Source organism: Orcinus orca, chromosome 3 (genome assembly GCF_937001465.1).
Source record: "Orcinus orca chromosome 3, mOrcOrc1.1, whole genome shotgun sequence".
Lineage (NCBI taxonomy): Eukaryota > Metazoa > Chordata > Mammalia > Artiodactyla > Delphinidae > Orcinus > Orcinus orca.
The window spans coordinates 107,357,708-107,379,860 of record NC_064561.1 but is presented as its reverse complement, the minus strand read 5'-3'; the positions used below and the strand labels follow the sequence as shown (position 1 = coordinate 107,379,860).

The window sequence follows — 22,153 nt, the reverse complement described above, 5'->3', positions numbered from 1 at the left end:
TGCTCCGCACCGGGAGAGGCCGCGGCAGTGAGAGGCCCGCGTACCGCAAAAAAAAAAAAAAAAAAAAAAAAGTAGGAGTTTGTGCTGATATCACTGAGCAGATAAAAGGGGAAGAAATGGCAGAAGCATCAGGCCTAATTTTTAATCTCTTACTTTGAAAGGTTCATAAAATATTTAATCAGATTTTATTCTTGTTTTCATATCTTCCCTGTACGGAGAATGCATGTGTATACTTAAGTAATTGTCTTTTTTGACACAGGTAACTTTTGGGTGGGTAGAATTGTAAAATACTCCACTAAAGATCCTAAATAACAACCAGCTCTTCAGAAGCATTCCTAGAACTTTAGATTCGATTGCTAGATTTTTATCATGCTACAAAAATCCATGCGCTATTTACAAAATTGTTGTAATATTGTGCTGACAGAATTTCAGAAAACTTTTGACAAACCTTTAGCCCTGTTTATTCATGTTACTTATTTGACTGCCAAATAAAATAAAATCACACTTGAGGCTGTTCTCTTATATATTAGGCCATTCCAGTCAGCAAACAGTTGGAAGGACTGCATTCTCCTAATAAGAAAAGACACAAAAAACAGGTGATGTGGTTCATTGTACTAGGGGACATTTCTGTTTACTAATGGTCACTTCAGCTGCTTAACACGTGCTAATAATTTCAGTTCACAATCTTCTGCAGCACTTTGACCCATCAGGGGCTTCTGGTAGGTTTAGTTACCCATGGCTCACATTCTGGCACTAAAAATCAATTTCACTGCTTCCTGTGTTCTTGATACTGTCAGCCTCCCATTGTTTTACATCATCAGCTGAAACCTATGCTGAGGATTTCACTCATAAAGAGATAAACGATGTTAGTGGCTTTGAAGGATGAGGGTTTTTATTTTAGTTTGCTTATGTATTAGCTACCATGTTCATAGTAATAAATCTTTACATAATTTTAATACACACAGAAGTAAGATGCAAATTGCCATCTGAGTAGTAAGAGCAGACTGTTAATTAGTGTGCTTAAGTGTTTATCTAAAGAGTTACAATTCCGGGAATTCCCTGGCGGTCCAGTGGTTAGGACTCCATGCTTCCACTGCAAGGGGCACGGATTTGATCCCTGATTGGGGAACTAAGATCCCACAAGCCACGTGGTGTGGACAAATAAATAAATAAAGAGTTACAGTTCCAAGAAAAGTATAATTTTAACTCATGAAGTTTATATTTATAAATACATAAAAATTATCTTTTTTAGCTTCCTTAGTTGAAAAAAATATATGATAAACTTTGTAAACTATGTTCATTTTTCCTTCCTTTCTTTTTCTTTCTTTTTCTGAATTTAGGCTGTAAAAACAGAACCTGAGAAGAAGTCACAATCAACTAAGGTAAATGATTTAAGTCAACTAGTGAGTTATTTGGAGTCTTTGCAACAATAATGAATAACTCATTTCCTCTATTGGTGCTACTAAATGGTAAAAAAAAATTTTGTCAGCTAATTAAATTAATTTTAGATTACCCTTTTGAACATGATTATATAGAGTGTATATAAAATAATTATAACATTAAATCCATATATTGCTAAAATGAATAGTATTTTATAAGTCTACTTCAGAAGGCATTTTATTCAAATCTAGATTTTTGTTATAGCTGAAGTAATTTTAAAAAAAAGCAACAGGAACAAAGGACAAGGGACAAAGGGTAATGAGTATTTGATTACTGATTAATGATGAGACATCAAGAATAAAGGTGTCTATTGAACCCAACACCTAGATAACTTAAAGATGAGAGTCTCTCCTTAGACTAGGCCCTGGGTTTATCTTGATGGTCTTATTTCCATTGGTGGAACTAGTTATCAGTTACTCAGGAGACAGCTCTGACTTTCCCTTGGGAACGGCTTCCCTTGCTTTCCTGACTCATGGCTGTCTAGACTGAAAGCCAATTCCAGTCCATATGGAGATGACCCCAGGGTGTCTGCAGGCAGGGCAAATGTTTCTCTTCAATAAGGTGCTATACTTTATTTCTTTCAAGTACACTTGAGCAGTTGACTCAGACCACAAGGTTTCCTGTAGGGAAGCACAAAGATGATTTGGGCTGAAGTACTTTAAGTGCAGGCAAGGGTGGGGAGTGCGGTGGGCAGAGTCATCTGGGTGAAAGATGAAACTTATATGATTTTGTGTAAGGCCTCTTGGCCCCTGAGGATGGTAATTATATAGTCCCCTATAGAAGAATAATTCAGCAGCCGGTGGAAGTTGTCTTCTATTCCATATTTAAATGTTTTTGGTTACTCAGCTGGGCTTCTAGTGATACCTGTCTTCTCTACTTGTAGCACAGAAAAAAACATATAAATCATTTAACTAAAAAAATACAGTGTTCATCTCCTATGAAAGGAGATTTTTTTTGAAAATCAATTTTAATTTCTAAAGTAGGATTCCCTATCAACAAACTCAGTGGTCAGAGTGATCATTTGACGTCTCTGTGGATGGACTTGCCGTTATCAAATGATCTACATGAGTTGTGGAAAACAGCCAATAATTTAGAGATACATAGCTATTTGAAAAATTATTCTAGATGAAATACTACATTTTACATTATTTTTCTGATAATTATCATTATCAGACTGTTGGTAGGATTGTTATCAACCAGACAGCAACATCTACTTCTCTAACTGGGCCTTTCCTATGAGAGGCAGAATGGTCTAATTGGGATTTTTGGTTTTGAGCTTATTTGGAAATATAAAAACAATGTACTCTGATGTAATTGAGATTTTATCGTTTGAAATTTGACAGCCATCTGTGGTTCATGAGAAAAAAACCCAAGAAGTAAAGCCAAAGGAACACACAGAGGTAAATGATCATCATTAGGACTTGATATCATAAGGGGAAACTTTTTTTCTTTGTTTTTTGGTGAAGGATAAAATTCTGAACTCTCATCTTTCAACGTTCAAGTCCTACTGAGCATGGCTGGTGTTTGTTTTCCCACTAAAATGGCACCACCATGTGGCATTAGCAGGATTTGCAATTTGCTCAGGTGATTCTTGCTGAATTTGGGAGGAAGGATTTGCATTGTTTCAAATTTTGTACTCAAAGTGAAATTTTGTCACATATCATTCTAATTTAAATTCGCACAATAAAAAACTGCATAAAACACAGTTGTTATGAATACTTTCTATTCCATAGAGAAAAGTAGCAATATTTATCATATCGTTAACATTGTGGGACGTGTGTGTGTATGTGATTTCAGCCAAAAAGCCTACCCAAGCACGCATCAGGTACGGGAAGCAAGCATACTTATAATGAAAAAGCAGTTTCCAGACCAAGTGAGCAGCCAACATCAGAGAAATCAACAATACCAAAGGTAAATAAAGCAGACCGATAGGAAAACACTAATGTCAACTAGGGAATTGACAGGTCCTCTATCTACATTGATGTGTGTAGGTGAATCTACAGAGCTACGCCGAATATATCTTGTATTGTAAAGATTTGGTGCTCTTATTTTGCTGGTGTTGCAAATAAGCTTGTGGAAACTTGGGACTAAGTAAGGCCTGAGAAGGGCATCAGATAGGTCTGGGGGATGTTCCATCGTGCCCTCTCCACCGTGTTGTGACTTTGAGGCAGCCGAGTCTGGTGTCTCACAGATGGGAAGCTTGGGATTGAGGCTGCCTCCTGGACCCCTCTCCTCGTGGGCTGTGGGAACTCAGATACCCTGCAAGATCTGCTCTTTACCTGGAAGTCTTAGAGTTTGTAGGGTCTTGTTGTAGGAGAGATCAACTTACAGAGCCAAAAGTCAGACATATATTCTGTATTTCCAGAATACAACTATTCAACTGCTAGAAGAATAAACGTCTATGAGAACTTTTTCATTGAGAGCTCTTGGAAGATAGGAAATAGGCCTGCTTAACAATATACCTTATATCAGAGACTGCAAATTTGTGGCCCACCAATTGCAGCCACTTGTGTATTTTATTTGGCTTACAGTAATCAAAATGATCTTTAATTAGCTGCCAACAAATAAAGTCAGAATACTTCACATAAAATGCAAATTTCTAGCTTCTCTTGAAAAATTGGAATATCTGGCAACAGTAGGCTCACATGGCAACAATTGACTAGAGGCTTTACAACCTTGTATGTGCCCACGTGGCCCACTTCGCCTATGTGTGTTAACCTGCATGGGCTCTGTAAGCTCTTGAGTCCAGCTGTATGTGCCCAGCATTGCATCATATGCAGTAGAAGCTAGTGACCATTTCCCTTCAAGATGTCTGCTAGGGGAAGCTGGCTCCTTAGTGACATTTGAAATGTATGATCTTGAAAATAGTCATTCAGAGATACTTAGTTCTGTCAATCTTTTATCCTTTAGACTAAGTCACAGGACACAATTTCCAGTGGTGGAAAGAGTGCTGTTACTGGCATAGCTGCAGCATCTGGCAAACCAGTTGACGAGGTGAGCACACATAAAAGATGTAACGTGAGCAGGGGCCTCAATGCTTATCAGGTCTCTTTTATGAGAAACATATGCTCAGCGAAGACCCATTCTACCTGGCTGGCTCTGTTTAACCATTCAGTGTTCCAGTGCTGTCACAGTCAAATAACCTGTCATTTGCTAAAACTGAACACTTCATATGTGAAATTTTATGAAGAAGAGCATGCATCTGAAGGACAGAGAGAGAGCAAGACACCAAAAAGACACTATTTATTGAATGAATGATTTTAAAATTCATGCATTCAATAAATAGTTACTATTCAGTGGAATATTACTCAGCCATAAAAAGAAACGAGATTGAGTTATTTGTAGTGAGGTGGATGTACCTAGAGTCTGCCATACAGAGTGAAGTAAGTCAGAAAGAGAAAAACAAATACCATAAGCTAACACATATATATGGAATCTTAAAAAAAAAAAACAATGGTACTGAGGAACCTAGTGGCAGGGCAGGAATAAAGACGTAGACATAGAGAAGGGACTTGAGGACGTGGGGAGGGGGAAGCTGGGATGAAGTGAGAGTAGCAGCGACATACATACACTACCAAATATAAAACAGTTAGCTAGTGGGAAGCAGCCGCTTAGCACAGGGAGATCAGCTCGGTGCTTTGCGATGACCTAGAGGGTGGGATCGGGGTGTGGGATAGGGAAGGTGGGAGGGAGGCTCAAGAGGGAGGGGATATGGGGATATATGTATGCCTATGGCTGATTCACTTTGTTGTACAACAGAAACTAACACAGTATTGTGAAGCAGTTATACTCCAATAAAGGTCTATAAAAAAATTTTTTTTAGACCCCATAAATAAATAAATAAATAGTTACTGAGTGCCTGCCATGTATAAGACCTCATCAATACCAAGGAAATTAAAATGCGAGTTGACTCAGATCCTGCCTTCAAGATTTATGGCTTTGAAATAAAGCACATGAAATGGCCATGAGCATTTGAATAAGCATTACTCTCAGATTTCAATATGAACACTGCCATCTTGAAATGAGTAAATTATGTGCAGTCACGACACCTACATGGATTGATATTGGGAGGTTTTCAAAGGAGCGTCACAAGCCCTCTCAGGAGAGAGTATATGTACCCCACTGGCAAATCATGGGCACCTTCCTTAGATCCTTTGAAGAGACTAGCTTGGGAACGTAAGACAAGAAGTAGTCTACCTTTTCTACCCATAGGAATACAGAGTTAGCAATCAGAGTTAGGAATCAGTTTGGAAGCCATATCGTCCTAGAAATGCTAGGACGTATTTCTCTTAAAGCCACAAGTAACTAGCTGAAGCAAAAGTAAGATGGAAATGAAAGCAGAAAAAAAGTAATACGTGTTTATCTATTTTCCCGCTTCTCAAAATGGGAACAGTTATCCCTCTGCAGGCTAAGGAAAGTAAGGAAAGTCATAGGATAAAAGTATGGCCCATGTCCCTGAAACATCAGTTTTTCTTAGATTTCGAAAAAGAAAAGGCACATTATTTTTCTCCAAACTAATGCAGAAAGCATGTGGCATGATGGCAAAATTTACATGAACTTTTCAGTGAAAATACTCAAAATAAAAAATGTTTGATTTTTTTCCAGCAGACCCCTTGTATATACCTTGAGATCCCTACCCCCATCCTGGGGATACACTTCACTCTCTTGTGTTGAGGAGGGATAACTAGATGCCATGGTTTGGAAAATGGATAAATTTAAGACAGAGGCTTAGATCTCTTAGAATAGGTTTAAAATGTAATTTGAACGTATTCTGAGAGATTTGTAAATGTAATTTTGTAACCTATCTGTAAATGTATTTTTCAAATTTTGATAATTTGAAAATTTATGCCACACATCATCTAGCCAGGGTTATCAGTAAAATCTAAGCAATAAAATTAGGCGAGGTTTATACGGAATTCTGCTGTGCATTGATTGACTTGTGCTACAACTTGTGGCAAATCATTTCACTTTTCTTTGCCTCTGATTTGTCTCCCAGAAAACGAGATTGGTCACATCTGCTTTTTCTTTTTTAGTCCATACCATGTGTAAAGCACTGTGGACTGTGGTCTGACACTGCAGGACACTGAGCTGCAGGCTGACCCCTCTAGGGGTGGGATAAAACTATGTACCCAGGACTGCATTCAAGGCAGATTAAGACAAGTCCCCACAGGGAGCTGTTTAAGGAGAGAGGGGGTCTGTCTGATTCGGGGGAATCCTTGGGGACTCTGAGTAGATCCAGTTTAAGTTTGGCATGAAAGGATAGCTAGGATTGCAGGCTTGCAAACATAACAAGGGAGAAAAATATAAGATGTGATCTGGGTACAAAGTGCATTACGGTGTGGGTGAAGCACAGGAGAGAGATGAGTGGGACTGTAAGATCAGAAAGACAGGTCGAGGCGCTGCTGTGGAGAATGTAGAGGTGTGTTAATCCATGTGGTAGTGATAAAACAGGCAGCAGGTAAGCATTGAAGATTAAAGAACAGATGGAGAGATGCAATTAAAACCCAGCTGCCGAAGAATTAAGCGACCGCAGTGGCTGGGATGAGACGGAGTAAGAGATCTTAAGGTGGGACGCTGGTCAGGGGCTGTTTCAGTCGTCCTGGGGAGTCCAAAGTTAACCTAAATTAGAACTGGGATAGAATAAGTGAGCGGGGAGCAATGCAGGAGGCGTTGCAGAGGTGAAACTTTCAGGTTTTAGGAAATGAGTGGCTGTAGTGGGCAAAGGTGAAATAAAATCTCAGGTAACCTGGGGCTTCAGCGTCTCAGTGAACCAGGTTGCTAACCCTAAGGTGAGGCAAGGGAGGCACCCACGGCCAGGTTCGTGCCAGTGCAGGGGCAGCACCTGCAGGAGTGAGCGCCTCTTAAGTGAGCCCGGTCCTGATTGTCACTGACAGGTGGACAGAGGTCAGAAGGGGAACTGCTGGAGACAGAAAAGTGATACCTGCTTTTAGACAGGTTGAATTGAAATGTCTGAGGTGCCCCGAGAGAGAAGCGATTAGCACATTGTTTTGGAGTCCAGGTGGATGGAAAGGGAGAAGCAGGGAGAGAGGGGAGAGTGAAACTGAATGAACATCTGCATGAGGTTGTGGTTCAGTCAAGGAGCTGGATTCAATTGCCAGGACTCAGGCTCACCCTGATGCTCCCCATGATCTCTTTAATATAACAAGTACAGCAATCACTTATTTAGTACTTATTTATATATCTAGTCCTTATGAGTACTTAACGTGTGCACAACTACTGGCTTTCATACTTTAATAGATGGATTAGTTTAATCCTCACAACCCTTTGCAGTAGGTGCAGTCACTGTCCTGGTCTCATACATGAGGGTACAGAGGTTCAGGAGGAGCCGTGACTTGCCTGAAGCCTCCTGCGGCCAGTGCGTGTGGGCTGGTGTGCAAACCAGCCTGTGCTCTCCAGCTCCAAGCTCTGCTGCCCAGATTTCAGAGACCTTCACAGAAGACAATTCCCTGTTGTCTTAAACCCAGCGACTTCACCATTTCGTTCCTGCCTGTCGCTGAAAGCATTTGGCCCCTGACCGTAGAGATGATTGCCTAGGACCACCAGTGCAGGCAGAAACATGTGTGTGGCAGGGGGCAAAGCAGGAGAGATGCCAGAGGTGGCAGAGAACAGAGGGCACAGATGCCAGCACAGAACGAGGATGGTGCTGTGAGAGATGAGAGTCGGGAGAGGGGTGCTCACCAGAGTAAGTCCGAGTAGATTATGTCTGGGTAAAGCCATGGAAACTGCAGATTGGAAAGTTATTGACAATCATTGATGGAGCAACTGAAGCCGTGGTGGGAAGGACATTGATTTTAGGGAGATGAAAGAAAGAATGAGCGATGAGATACCAAAGCAAGGCAGGGCGGAGGCCTTGATGTGTAGGGGCACAGACCGAGAGAACAACATCTAGACATAATGGCTGCTTGTAATAAGAAGGAATTCATGGGTGTTGCAGAGATTAGCTGTGGGCCCTGGGAGAGGCAACCAAGAGCAGTGAAGAAAGAGAAGGGCAGTCCTGGATTCAGATCTCAGTGCTGTGCTTTACTGTGTGACCTGGGAAGTTACTCAACCTCTCTGAGCCTTGCTTGTCACATCTCTGAGTGAGATTAATATTATCAATATTAATATTATTTATGCTTTTCTGAAAAAGGATATAACACATAAAGTGTCTGGCACAGAGCAGATGTTTAGTATATGATCCATGTTATGTTATAATGTATTCATTTTAAAGTCTGTAATATTATTGAATTTTATAAAGATATATGAGGCGTTTTTCTTTCTTTCTAAACCCCCACCAGAATAAAGAAAATAAATCATTAATGTCAGCCGTACCAGTTGAATCCAAACCAAGTGAACCCTCTGGAAAGGTATGAAGATAGCAGTGCCTTTTTACATATTTATTCATAGTCTCCGTGTCTCTCGTGATCTGATTTCTTGAGGGTAAACAATATGAGGTGAGGGTAACTTAAAGGACCTTTTTAATGAATTATTGTTTGAAGCTAATATGACTGGGTTGAAAGTGGGATTTTCTCACGTATGTTTGTAACATTTTACATTCTAACCCTGTGTTCTGGAAACTCCAGTTATGTCTCATGGAGTTTACATTCCAGTTTCCCTCCTGCAAATGCACCTTCTCTAACCAGAGGTATCACTAAAGAATGCCAGGTACTTCTTCATTCTGAAATTCCCAATTGAATCAGTCTAAAGCTAACAGACCTCACATTCTATTACACAATCAGGTGAGTTCCTAAAGTTGTAGTGGAAATATGGTAGTTGCAAAAAAAAATGTAAACAGTCATTTTTAAGCTGAGTTAAATAGTAAAGGGTCTTTCCTCAAATTGTTTTCCCCTTCAAATGTAGCTTATTCTTCACAATGAATCATTCTTAACCTCAAAAACAGGATGGAAGCACTCTTTCATTCATTATACTGAGTTAAGCCCATATTGACAGAATAAACTGTCACTTCTTGTAAATTTAACATCTCTTTCAGGGAATTTCTATTTGTAAGCATCTTCAGACAAGCAAGTAAACAAAAAGCCACAAATGAATAAAAGAACACAGGGCAATCCATTTTTGAAATATATTTTATTTGGTAGAGGTGGAAACGATTGATAAGCAAAAATACTAAGCATTTCCTCTCTTGCAGATAGCAACATGATTATAATTCTCTGTAGTTTGTTTCCTTTTTTCTTTAAACTATCAGTACAGTGGTCTGGCAGCTGTAATGAACCATACACTTGTCCATGTAGTTCATGCCTTTAGACTTATTGAAATTGTGGTTCTTAACCTGAATGTGGCTTTCTATCTTGCCAACCTAGAATCTGTACTCTGGGACTTTAAATACTAAGTTCTATTACAGACGAGATTTTAACCATTTAAGAACTTTTGGTGTTTTTCTACACAGAATTTTTTTTTCGGTAGTTAAAAAATCAAAATGAAATATGTGTAACAAATGACATTTACATACCTGCTCTTTTTGTTTTCCAGTTAGGCATGGATGCGGCTTTGGACGACTTAATAGACACTTTAGGAGAACCTGAAGAAACCAAAGAAGATGATACAACATATACTGGACCTGAAGTTTTGGTAAGTGATCTTGATGTCGATAAAGATTCATACTTAATGAGTAGGAGAGCTAGTAGGTCATGGTCATGATGCACAAAAGAATATATAGTGTTCTGTCACTTGGAGAGAAACAGTATGCTGTCAGTATCAGTAATAGCAACTGAAAATTAGTGTTGTGGATGGAAACTGTTCTAAGGTGGCTATGAGATTCCGTTGATCAGCAAATACTCATTGATTGTCTCTGCTGAGACTGCAGCTGGCATATAGTCTGTTGGATCACAGAGACTTATTTTCTTTCTTCGAGGCTTAAGTCCAGTGGCCTTCGACTTATTTTAGTTTCTAGATATTTCCCATCCTATCACTTGAACTTATCTTGATTTCTAGATATTTTCTGTCCTCAGTTCATCTCTATTCCTGATTCATGAAAAGCAAGAAAGTTATGTTCCTTGGCATTAATAAAAGACATTCCATAGACTGTAAGAAAATATTGCAACAGTCATAACAAAGGATTTATTTCTAGAATTTATGAAGATTTTTTAAAACTGAGAAAAAGACAACCCAATAGAAAATTAGGAGAAAATTTGGCCAATAGACACATGAAAGTCTCCCTAGTAATTAGGAAAATGGTACTAAAACACAGAGAGATAGCACTTCATACTCATCTGATTGGCAGAAGTGTAAAAGTCTGACAACTGGCCCAGAGCCTGTGGATGTCACCTGAAGATGTGCACACCCTCTAACCAGCAATCCCACGTCTAGAGAGACTTGCTGAAGGGAGCCTTGCCCAGGTGTATAAGGAGTTCTAAGAACAGGTGAAACATTTGGAAATGATTTTGTTCAACAGGAGACAAGATGATATAGTGGAACACTTTATAGTGGTTAAAATGGCTTATTCATGTATCAATATGGATAACATTACAAAAATATAACTTTGAATAAAAATAGTACATTACCAAATGATAAGAATTTGATACCATTTATATAACACTTGAAAATAGGCAAAGTAATGGTGTATATTGATTATGGGTATCTACATGTGGAATAATTGTTTTAAAATATACTCAACTTTACATTGATGGATGTGATAAAGTTCAGGATGATGGCTATCTCTGGAAAACAAGGAAGAGGAATTGGATTGGAGAGTGCTAAAAAAGAAACATCACTCTGATTTTTTTCTTATTACGTACGAAATAACTAGATCTGTTGAGTTATATAGAAATTCAGTTATCAACTGCTCTTTTGTAGGTATAGAAATATTAGATAATGAAAAATATTTTTAAATAAAATGCATTTTATATATGAATGAAATTTAATATAGTGGTTTGAATATTTTATAGCATTACTAATGGGTTAAGCCAAGCAAATATGGGCAAGTATTTGTGGAAACTTAGAATTTCAGAGTTGTGTAAAATATTGGCTTCTAAATGATTTATATTTACTCTCGATAGTTCCATAAATTAATAATGCAATAGTACTTTGGTTTAAGAATATGTGTATAACATTCTCAGCTACTATCCTTATGTGTACGGTTTTCTTCTAGGATCTGATGAGTTCTACTTACATAGAGGAATTGGGTAAAAGAGAAGTCACACTTCCTCCAAAATATAGGGAACTTTTAAATGTAAGTTAAACAATCATTTACTTATACTTTATTGTTTCTTTTTTGGAATTATAATTTTTATCACATTAATATATCCACTTTTTTTAACTTAGATAATATAATGGGCGTGCAAAATTGTCATTACTCTGAAGCTCACTGTATTACTTTGGTAGGGCTGCCATATCAGAGTATCACAGACTGTATGGCTTAAACAGCAGAAACTTACTGTCTCACAATTCTGGGGGCTAGAAGACTGGAATCAAGATGTGGGCAGGGTTGGCTCCTTCTGAAGGCTGTGAGAGGAAGATCTGTCTCAGGCCTCTCTCCTTGGTCTATAGATACCTACATGTGGAGTAATTCCACATCTTCTATGTGTACATATCTGCATGTTGTCTTTTCTCTACGTGGATCTCTGGGTCATTTCCCCCTTTTATAGGAACACTGGTCCTATTGAATTAGGGCCCCTTTTAATGTTCTCATTTAACCTTAATCACCTCTTTAAAGGCCCTGTCTTCAAATACAGTCATTCTGAGGTTCTAGGGGATAGGACTTCAGCATATGAATTTTGGGAGGACACACTCAGCCTATAGCATTCACTGAGCTATGCATTTTGCCAATTGTAAGGATTAATTTTGCCTTCTCAGCATCATCAAATTAATATTTGTTTCAGAAAAAAGAAGGGATCACAGGGCCTCCTCCAGACTCTTCGGTGAGTTCACATAACTGTCTTCTAAGATCAGATTTAACACTTTTTATATCTTTGGTTGGGGGGATAGAGTTATCAATTCTATATTTTGGGATTATGACTATATTAATCTCTAAATCAGATGAAGTTTCCATCTGTTCAGAGAACGGGGGTGGGCCTGGGGGTTGTTTCAATGCGTGTTTATTTCCTAAGTAGATTTTTGAGGGAAAGAAGAATGGGGACAAGAAAGTTTTAGGATAAATTAAATGTTAATAAAAATAGGATGAGGATATCCTAACATGTAATATGTTGAGAAGAGAGAAACAGGAAAATAATATTTATTGAGCATCCAGTTTCCTCCCAAACATAGGCTTTCCTCTGAGTTATTTCGTTGATCATCTCATTTGGTAGTCAAGGAATTGCAAAAGTCCATTCTTCGTTTGCTGGGTTTATAATCTGATCTGTCACTTGAATGATTCCCGCGTGTGACCCGTCGTGCTGCCTGTTTCTTTAGAAACCCCTGGGGCCCGATGATGCCATAGATGCCTTGTCATCAGACTTCACCTGCAGTTCTCCTACGGCTGATGGGAAGAAAACCAAGAAAGAGGTATTGTTTTTAATGTAATGAGGGAAACTTGTTAGAAACCATCTCATACTTTAAGACAACAACAACTTTTTAGTTCTGGTTATTACGATTTGGTTAATACGTTTCCTTCTTCTGTAAGTCAAATCTTTTGTATTTTGTTTTTCAGAAGTCTACAGGAGAGGTTTTAAAAGCTCAGTCAGCTGAAGTAATCAAAAGCGCTGCTCCACCCAAGGAGAAAAAAAGAAAGGTGGAAGAGGTATAAAAAAATTACTTCTTTAAAATTAAGCACGGTCCGCCTGACAGCAGTTGCTCTCCTGAGGCTCATCTAGCTGACTGGGGAGAACCCCAATAGTGCATCCCACCTACTGAGCATCTTTGCTCCCTCGGGCCTGTGTAGAATAGTGAAACCAGTCAGGGTTATATTGGTCATCTCCAGGCAGGCCTGCTCTGTTTCTACAAATGCTTAGGGGTGATTTCAGCACACTTGCCTTGGTTGTGGAATAAGATTATCTCACCAACACACTACACAGAAGAGCAGGATCCCAGAGGAACTGCACTCTTGGGACATGAAATCTTCAACTTGATTTTCTAAAGGAGTTTGAGTCCTGTGAATCACTAGGGGGATGTTGTTGTAGCTGCTTCTCTCCACCTTAACCACAGTTGACTATAACTTAATTCTTGTGAATCCTGAAAGGTGGCACTGCGGCTCTGGGCTGGATGAGAAAACATGCCCCATCTGCAGGTGGTCCAGCCGCTTCAGGGCCCCCTGCTTCCTGGGCTTAGCTGTCGTGCTGAAGGACAGGGTTGTCAGAAGTCATTTTTAGAGACATTTTTAGAAAAAGAAAAGCAGGATATTGAAAGTTTACTTCTTGCAGCTTTTATTTTGATATGAGTATTTTATAATATAATTATTATTACAGTTACACTTCTAGCTTGCTAAGTAAGAGGTGAAGTGTACCTCTGAGAGCACTGTTACTGTAGAAACGAGTCCTAAGCCCCAGTTTTCACTCACTGGTAAGTTCTTCTTTCTTTCTCTCTTTTACTAGGTTTTAAATAAAATTGCCTTCCTAGAGTCCTTCCCCAATCCACAACTTATTCTTAGAGATTTAAAATTTTGAATTTCACAAAGAAATGGGTGGATTGTTCAGGTTGAGGAGATGTTTTCTTTTTAATGTACAGAATTTTTTTTTCCCTCACAGGACACAATGAGTGATCAGGCACTCGAGGCTCTGTCAGCTTCGCTGGGCAGCCGGAAGCCAGAACCTGAGCTCGACCTCAGCTCCATTAAGGAAGTCAATGAGGTACTGACCTTGGAGTTCACATACAAAACCTGTTAGTCTTCAGGTTACAAGGTTACAAAGCTAATGCATTACACATGTTTAGAATTCTTGTACCATTTTTATCTTCTTAGAGATTTTAAATGAACTGTTCTTTGTCCTGCCTTACTTTCAGGGTCTGGCTAATTTAGATATTTATTGCTGGGGAGTTAGCAACCAGAAAGGATATTTCAGTGTTTGTCTTGTTAACCATCTAGAATTTTAATACTTAAAATGAACACTAATCTCCTTTGCCAATTCTCAAATGACACCTGACTAAACAAGATAACAACGAAGGCAGTGGCCTGGTGAGTTTTGTCCGCTCTCATGGAAATTGGACATTTGTATTTTCAAAAGGTTCCAGGTGCTTCTCTTTATAAGGAGAGAAGGAGATGGTTGCAGATGGGGTGGGAGATCCTTTTTATAACTATGGGGGAAAATGTTGAAAACTTGTCCCAAATTAGAATAAAATCAAGCAACAATTACTTTATAACTGGATTTGCCGCGTGTTTAGAGTGTGATGCTGGGGAGAGTTTACCCCACCACACGCCAAGACCTTAACAAGCCTTACGAGCCCAGGCAAGCTTGTATTTGGCGGAAGAGAGTGTTCATATTAAATTTCAATTTTTAAAGAATTGTTGAACTGAGTCCTCTGGGGGAAAAGAGGAGGGAAGGCATAGAGCCGCCCTGCGGGCATCCTTGGCCAGGCAGTGTGGTGGTGGGGACCCTCAGGGGCGCCAGCCTGTCAGCTCAGGGTGGGAGCTGGCACTTGTCGCTGTCACAATGCTGCTGCCTCCGCTGTCACTTCCTGTTCTGAGTCACCGGGGAAGGTGAGTCTCGCTGACTCCCAGCAACACCCCCTGAGTCTGGGACTGCCCTGGTCTGAAATGGGCCAGTTTCTATCTTCGACTTTCTCTGAGGTCTTGCCGGGCGCAGTGTGGTACGACAGGCTTTGTGAAGGCGAACACAAGGGAGCAGGGGAAGCAGTCCTTGTCCTCCAGAACCAAGTAATGTATTGGGAGAAAGGGAAACTTTGATGACAACATAGTGCGAGGTGCACAATGTCTCAAGGAAAGGGTGGTCCTGGCAGGACCCTGGCGGTCCACCACCGACGGCTGCATGGCAGCCAGCCAATGGCACATCTGCCTCAGGCTGTTTACAGATGGTTAAGGTGATTTAAGAAGATGATAATTTGGGGGCAGAAAGTATAAACATAATCCCAGGATGAAAAGATTCTTTGAGTGAATAAAATCGGATAGGTAGATGTGAAAAAGTTATGTAAAAATAACTTTTAAACAGTTTGGGTTTAGGGGGATGCATATAAATGTATTAAATTTCCTCTGGAAAGTTAGCAAACTCCTAAAATTTGAACAAAAAGGACTATTCTACTCTTAATACTAGTTTTCCTTTTTAATTGTGTACAAAGTATAAAGATTCTCCAATCCTCTGGATTCTTAAGTTGAATTTTTAGTACCTGATGGTGAATTCACTACTTCCTGGGTAGTCTGCTGTGATAAGGCTCATAAAGGTCGACATGCTATAGGAGCCCACGGCCCCTCCAGCACGTTCCGCACCAGATGATGCTTCAGAGAAGAGGTCCATGCCTACTTGTCATTCTCATAATGTATCATAATGCATTGATTCTGTAGTGATACCTCATTATTAATCTCCCCTATTTCTAGTGTAGTTACCTAGTCTGGAACTATTTCAATTCAGGGGATGTTTGTTTTCACCTCCTACTGGATACAAACCACAATGCAGTCATTTAAAGAATATAAAGATCAAAGAATAGAAAGGATCTAGCTGTGCATGTGACTCGCTGTTCACAAGCCTAAGTGGAGAGGACAGTCCTATACAGGTGACGCTTTCATGAGGACTGTTTTATAGCCAATGACCTCACAAATCCCTGAACTGGGGAGTACCACTATATAACAGGACTTACTTCATATCCTGCAGTAGAATGTAACGGGAAATATTTTTTAAAAAATCCTTTCATCCCAGTTATTATTCTATAGAACAATACAACTATAATTCCAAAGCCTAGAAAAGTACCTGGCTTATTAAAAGTGCTCATTAAATATTTTAAAATTAATCAGCTAACTAAGCATTCAATGGAGAACCACAGTCTTAGGCTGAGATGTAGATGGGAGCAATAGGCTGAGCTAGAATCAGCTAAATACCCACGCCACCCGCCCCCCCAGCACACATACTTTTGTGCCCAGGAGCTCCTTGATTTGTGATTTAAATCCATACCTTGATACAGGTACATATTATTACATATCATGGAACTTTGCATTACCCACCAGGAGTTTAAAATCAAATGTTATATCCTAGAAGCCACTGATCTGCCATGGAACTGCACTTTTATTTGTAATGCATTTGGTTGTGCATGGTTCAGTAATCCAGTGACGTCTTGGTGTTACTGAAGGGAATTCTTTTAAAAGCAGTAAAACCAGGGCCTCCCTGGTGGTGCAATGGTTAAGAATCCTCCTGCCAATGCAGGGGACACGGGTTCGAGCCCTGGTCCGGGAAGATCCCACATGCCGCGGAGCAACTAAGCCCATGTGCCGCAACTACTGGGTGTGTACTCTATAGCCCGTGCTTCGCAACAAGAGAAGCCACTGCAATGAGAAGCCCACGCACCACAAAGAAGAGTAGCCCCCGCTCGCCACAACTAGAGAAAGCCCGCACGCAGCAATGAAGACCCAATGCAGCCAAAAATAAATAAATTAAATAAGTTTTTTTTTTTAAAAAAAGGGAAAACTAATTATCCTTGGATCAGCCAAGATTTGTGATGGGATGCCTCTCCCCTTTCTGAACCGTGTTTAACATTCATGAGAATTCGTTGTTTTCTCCCCCTTAGATAACTGCCTCTTTCAGTGCGACAGGTGGAGGCTGTAAAATGATTGCAGCCAGCTTGTGCACTGTGCTTACCTTTCTTCAAAGGATATCTTATTTAATTTTCTCTGCTGCTCCTTCCTTACAAGTCAGCAAGCTAGGTAAGGATTCTTAGTAGCCCCATTTTACAGCTCAAGAAACTGAGCCGAAGAAAGCCTAGGTGGCTTCCCAAGGTCATACAGACAGGGCAGGGACACCTCCCTGGGATTCCTGGCTGTGTTGTTTTTTTGTCTGTCACCCTACACTGCCTTCCTCCTAACGGCTCACCGGGCACTTTAATCTGATTTGGTCTCCTCCACGACACCCATGGATAAAGTGATGTCTTATTTCACATGTATTATCGCAATGCTTATTTTTTTTCTCCACCTTCCTCAGGCAAAAGCCAAAGAAGAGAAACTAAAGAAGTGTGGTGAAGATGAGAAAACAGTCCCACCAGAGTATAGATTAAAACCAGCCACGGTACGTTGTTTGCCACGGTGCGTGACAGCAGCTCACTCCTCCTGCCTTCGCATCGCATTTTGTCCTGTCTGTCCCCATGATGCTTAAGGACGTGTCTGATATTAACTCTGAAGACCCTGAATGCTTTATTCTCTGTCTTCTGCAGTTGGACCCTTTAAAAGAGGGTTTCCTAAGTAATGACCGTGTGGTCATTAAAATTCCCTCAAATTCACGTGTTTCAACTATTAACCATGCTTGACATAGGTCCTTAACCTTAAAGCAGAGGAATAATTTGGGAGTAATATTTTCTCTAACTGCTATATGGATAAAAGCACATAGATCTTCTAAGTGGTAGATAAACATACAATGATTTACCAGTATCCTCAGTGAAGATGGTTTTGTTATTGTTGGTTTCAGTTTGACGTGAGGATGGTGGACTTATTCCTGTACTTATATTTGTAATTTATCTTTGAAATAATACACATAAACATATGGTGGAAAATAGCTACAATGCTTATATATGGAAAGTTTCTCATTTTTTAGAAACATTCTAAATTGTGAATTCTGAAAAACCAGTTTTATAGGAATGATATCTTACCTCTTCACCCTGGGTTAGAGAATTGAAGCTTTTTTCAGTCTTTCATTGATGTAGCTGCATCTTTCTAGCCAAAGAACTTTTTTAAAAATTCTACTTCCTTATCCAAAAGATGGAAATTATTTTTCAGTAATTTTTAAATTTTATTTATTTATTTATTTATTTATTTTTGGCTGCACTGGGTCTTCGTTGCCGGGCGCGGGTTTTCTCTAGGTGTGGCGAGCAGGGGCTACTCTTTGTTGCCGTGCGCGGGCTTCCCGTTGTGGTGGCTTCTCTTGTTGTGGAGCACGGGCTCTAGGCATGCAGGCTTCAGTAGTTGTGGCATGCGGGCTCAGTATTGTGGCTCGTGGGCTCTAGAGCACAAGCTCAGTAGTTGTGGCACACGGGCTTAGTTGCTCTGCGGCATGTGGGATCTTCCCGGACCAGGGCTTGAATTCCCCATGTCCCCTGCATTTTGGCAGGTGGGTTCTTAACCACTGTGCCACCAGGGAAGTCCCTTCAGTAACTTTTAAAGAAAAGTAATTGCATTGTATTTTATAGCATTTGGTTTCTTGATTTTTACAGCTCAACTCCTTATTCTGATACTTTCTAAATAAATTAATTTGAAACACAAACTCACTCAGATATATGGCAAAAAAAACCCAATCTCTCCTCTCATATCCTGGAATTTCTAAAACAAACTTAATGGGACAAGAAAGCAAAATTTTCTATTCATTTTAAATGTATTTTTAATTTCATTTTACAGGATAAAGATGGAAAACCACTCTTGCCAGATGTTGAAGAAAAACCCAAGGTTAGGAAATAAGTGTTTTTTGATACTTAGAAAACAATAGAACTGTAAGGTATAAACAGATAATTTTGACAGACCAGATCTCACTGTAGAGACTTGCATGACAGCCTACTATTAAGGAAAGAGGAACTTTTGACAGCAACACCTGGCTTAGATCTCTGACTCTTTTTCACATATTTTAATGATTATTTATCTCATGAATTATTACCAAAATATTACAAATTTACAGGTGATGTTCGTTGAACATTAGGAGCCGATATCAAGAGGGCCCTTAAATTAGGTTGTTAGCACTTGGTTTGATCCTAATTACAGCATCAGGTGCTCTAATGATTCTATGCTGCCTTTACTTAATTTGGTGTTAATCAGCATAGTTACCTATCATGATGATATTAAGCAACTACATTTATTAGTCACTTACTATGTGCCTGACACTACACTAAATGGTGTTGTGTGTTATCATTTTGAGTCCTCACTGAATGAGGAAGGCACTATTATTATTCCCATTTTACAGGTGAGGAAATTGAGACACAGAAGGATTCTGTAAATAGCCCAAAGTCAAACAGCTAGGGAATAGCGAGGCTAGGACTCGAACCTCTGTCTATCCAACCCTGGGGCCCAGCTTCTGAATTACATGCCATTCTGTCATAGATCAGAGCATGTGGAGATTTTGACTGATTACAGTAAACGAATAATACCACTTCACCTGAAGGAACTAGGGATAGCAGAACTTTCCTGCCAAAACCGCATGTAGTCATAGGGAAGGAGTATATGATCTATGTTTCCTCTGACTTATTCATAAGGAAAGTCGCTGGAAGTAGGAAAAACCATCACATAAGGAAAAACGATAAAGATCTTCATTGGAACAAACAGGCAATCTTATTTGAGCAAAATTACTCTGAAATTGAAGTATCAGGAAAACTTTTAACTAAATAAGCCATTAACATGTTTGTGGTACTGAGGTGTTTAGTATTCCTTATTTGTTGCATGACACTTACCTTACATTGATAAATGAAACATATACCCTGTATAAATTAACTTTTGGTTTTAGATCCTAAAATATGACATAATATGTATTTACCAGAAAACCTTTTTCTCTATGAAAGCTTTTTTCTTTTCTCAAAGTAAAAATAATTTTCTTCATATTATATAATATTTCTTATGTTACAGCCCCTGAGTGAATCAGAACTCATTGATGAACTTTCAGAAGATCTTGACCAATCTAAGTGTAAAGAAAAACAATCTAAGCCAACTGAAAAAACAGAAGTACGTTTCTAAAAATAAAGATCGCTAGTTTTTGTTGTTTTTTAATGTTTGTCTATAATCTTAAAAATGTGAGACCAAAACTTTTAACAGGAAGTGGCTGATAAAAAGGCCCATTTTGCCATCTCTTTTCACATGCAGTTTTCATCTTGCCTGTTTCTGGATGTGCTTTATTTTCCCAGGCTGACCCTCATATTCTTGCAGTTTAAGTCCTTTAGTTAATTATTCCTTCAGGAAGGCATTCACACCCATGCTTTTCTTTCCATTCCTGCTTCTGTAACTGACCTAGTTAAAGTTGTCATCACTCGTCACCTCAAGATGGCAATGGCCTGTGTCTTTGGTCTCCTTCCAGCCCATCCCATATGTCCACCGGCATTATTCTTTCTCAAGCATGTTTGTAGCCACAACATTCCCCTGCTCCAACCCTCAGGAGTTCCCATTCCCTACAAAAAAGTTCCTGCTCATGCATTTGGGCCCCAGCTTCCTTTCATGCCAAGATGTGTCCCCCTATCACTAAACTCAGATTGTAAGTACTTGTGTGTTTTCCAAGGCTTTTCTCATATGGTTCCTTCTAAATAGAATAACCTCTCCAAATTCTAGATCAACTAAAATCGTAGTCATCCCTTTAAGGCTCAGCTAAAATATGGCCTTTGTCTCCTGCATTTCCCTCCCCAAACCGTACCACCCTTCCAACTCTTGTTAAGCAGAATACAACACACCAGGGAGGTCTGTCATGCTTTCTTTATATATCCCTGTTGAGGCATGTTGCAAACAAGATTTTAGCTGCGCTGGGCTTTACTTCTAACATTTATACATATTTTTAAATAGTAAATTCCTTGAAAGAAGAGCTCATGCCCTATTAATGATCATCTGCTGAGCACCTTGCATACAGGATAGGCTTCCATAAATGTCTGGATTAAAAGCAATCTGTTTGAAATTTTACTCTTGTAACAAAATAGCACAGTGATTCTCAAACTTCAGTACACATCAGGATGACGTGGAGTGTTTGTTAAAGCACACATTACTGGGTCCCAACCCCAGAATTCCCGATTTAGTATGTTGAGGGGGGGATCAAGAATTTGGATTTCTAACAAGTTCCCTGGTAGTGCTGAGGCTGCTGGTCCAGGGACCTCACTTTTAGAACCCCTGGGATAGTCTTACTACCTTGCATTTGTACGTAGCTATTTACAATTTACAGGGTGCTCTTAGATATGTAAAAATGAGGTATTTAAATAAAATATTGTATTGCATTTATAATTGGCATATTATTATTGTTACATATTATATGATGGCAAATAATATAAATAATAATAGTTGATAAAATTCACTGAGCTTACTGTGTTCCCAGGTACTATGCAAAGCACTTAGCCTGTTTTATCTCATTCAAGGCCCCTATCAACCCTTGAGATATAGGTACTATAATTGTCCTCATTTTGCAGAAGTGCAAACTGTGTCTCAGAGAGGTTTAGTAACCTACCTAAGGGAAGAGGTGAAACCAAGGTGAAGTCATGGTAGCTGAAGAGTTTCAACATGCCTTGACTTATTTACTGCTCAAAATCCTTGGGCATTCAAGAAAGTCATGCTCACAGCATATGGTGTAGCAGACTGTATTGTTGGTCTATCATTGTTCAGTCTTAATAAATTTCTAAAAATTCGTCATTGTACCTGCTTCTTTCTGCAGGAGTCTCAGACTGCTGCCCCTACTCCTGTGGAAGCGGCCGTGCCTCGGACCTCCTTGTGTTGTGTGCAGTCGGCCCCGCCCCCGTCAGCCTCGGCGGTGAGTGGTCCTCTGGGCACTGAGAAATGTCTTGAGAAAGTAATGTTCTTCCTCCTCTGCCCTTTCTGCTGTGTATTACCGTCATATTACTGTATTCTAACAAAATAAAAATAAAATCTTAGATAGCTATATTATCCTCTGTTTAGGCTTCTGGGAGGAGCTAGAAACTCAGGCTAGATTTAAATTTTTAATTCAACTGCTGC

At 39.5% G+C, this 22,153-nt stretch overlaps 2 protein-coding genes across 12 annotated transcripts in view; both read left to right on the top strand.

Annotated features, from left to right (window-relative positions):
• Positions 1–12,532, top strand: part of RHOBTB3 (Rho related BTB domain containing 3) — a 975,233-nt gene extending 962,701 nt beyond the window's left edge. Inside the window, exon 13 of the mRNA XM_049707074.1 lies at positions 12,516–12,532. The gene's annotated coding sequence lies outside the window, so the exon portion shown is untranslated. The remainder of the gene's footprint in view (positions 1–12,515) is intronic.
• The window catches only part of CAST (calpastatin), a 125,002-nt gene that overhangs the window by 76,564 nt on the left and 26,285 nt on the right, over positions 1–22,153 (top strand). For 6 of the 11 annotated variants that reach the window (XM_033400713.2, XM_049707069.1, XM_033400716.2 and 3 more), the window contains 16 exons: positions 531–596; positions 1,341–1,382; positions 2,784–2,840; positions 3,238–3,351; positions 4,351–4,434; positions 8,739–8,807; positions 9,928–10,026; positions 11,546–11,626; positions 12,276–12,314; positions 12,805–12,897; positions 13,043–13,132; positions 14,076–14,177; positions 17,466–17,549; positions 18,869–18,916; positions 20,081–20,176; positions 21,855–21,950. In XM_033400713.2, coding sequence (XP_033256604.1) covers positions 531–596; positions 1,341–1,382; positions 2,784–2,840; positions 3,238–3,351; positions 4,351–4,434; positions 8,739–8,807; positions 9,928–10,026; positions 11,546–11,626; positions 12,276–12,314; positions 12,805–12,897; positions 13,043–13,132; positions 14,076–14,177; positions 17,466–17,549; positions 18,869–18,916; positions 20,081–20,176; positions 21,855–21,950 — 1,260 coding nt within the window. The remainder of the gene's footprint in view (positions 1–530; positions 597–1,340; positions 1,383–2,783; positions 2,841–3,237; positions 3,352–4,350; positions 4,435–8,738; positions 8,808–9,927; positions 10,027–11,545; positions 11,627–12,275; positions 12,315–12,804; positions 12,898–13,042; positions 13,133–14,075; positions 14,178–17,465; positions 17,550–18,868; positions 18,917–20,080; positions 20,177–21,854; positions 21,951–22,153) is intronic. The other 5 variants (XM_012535955.3, XM_033400730.2, XM_012535953.3 and 2 more) reach the window with 2 other exon arrangements.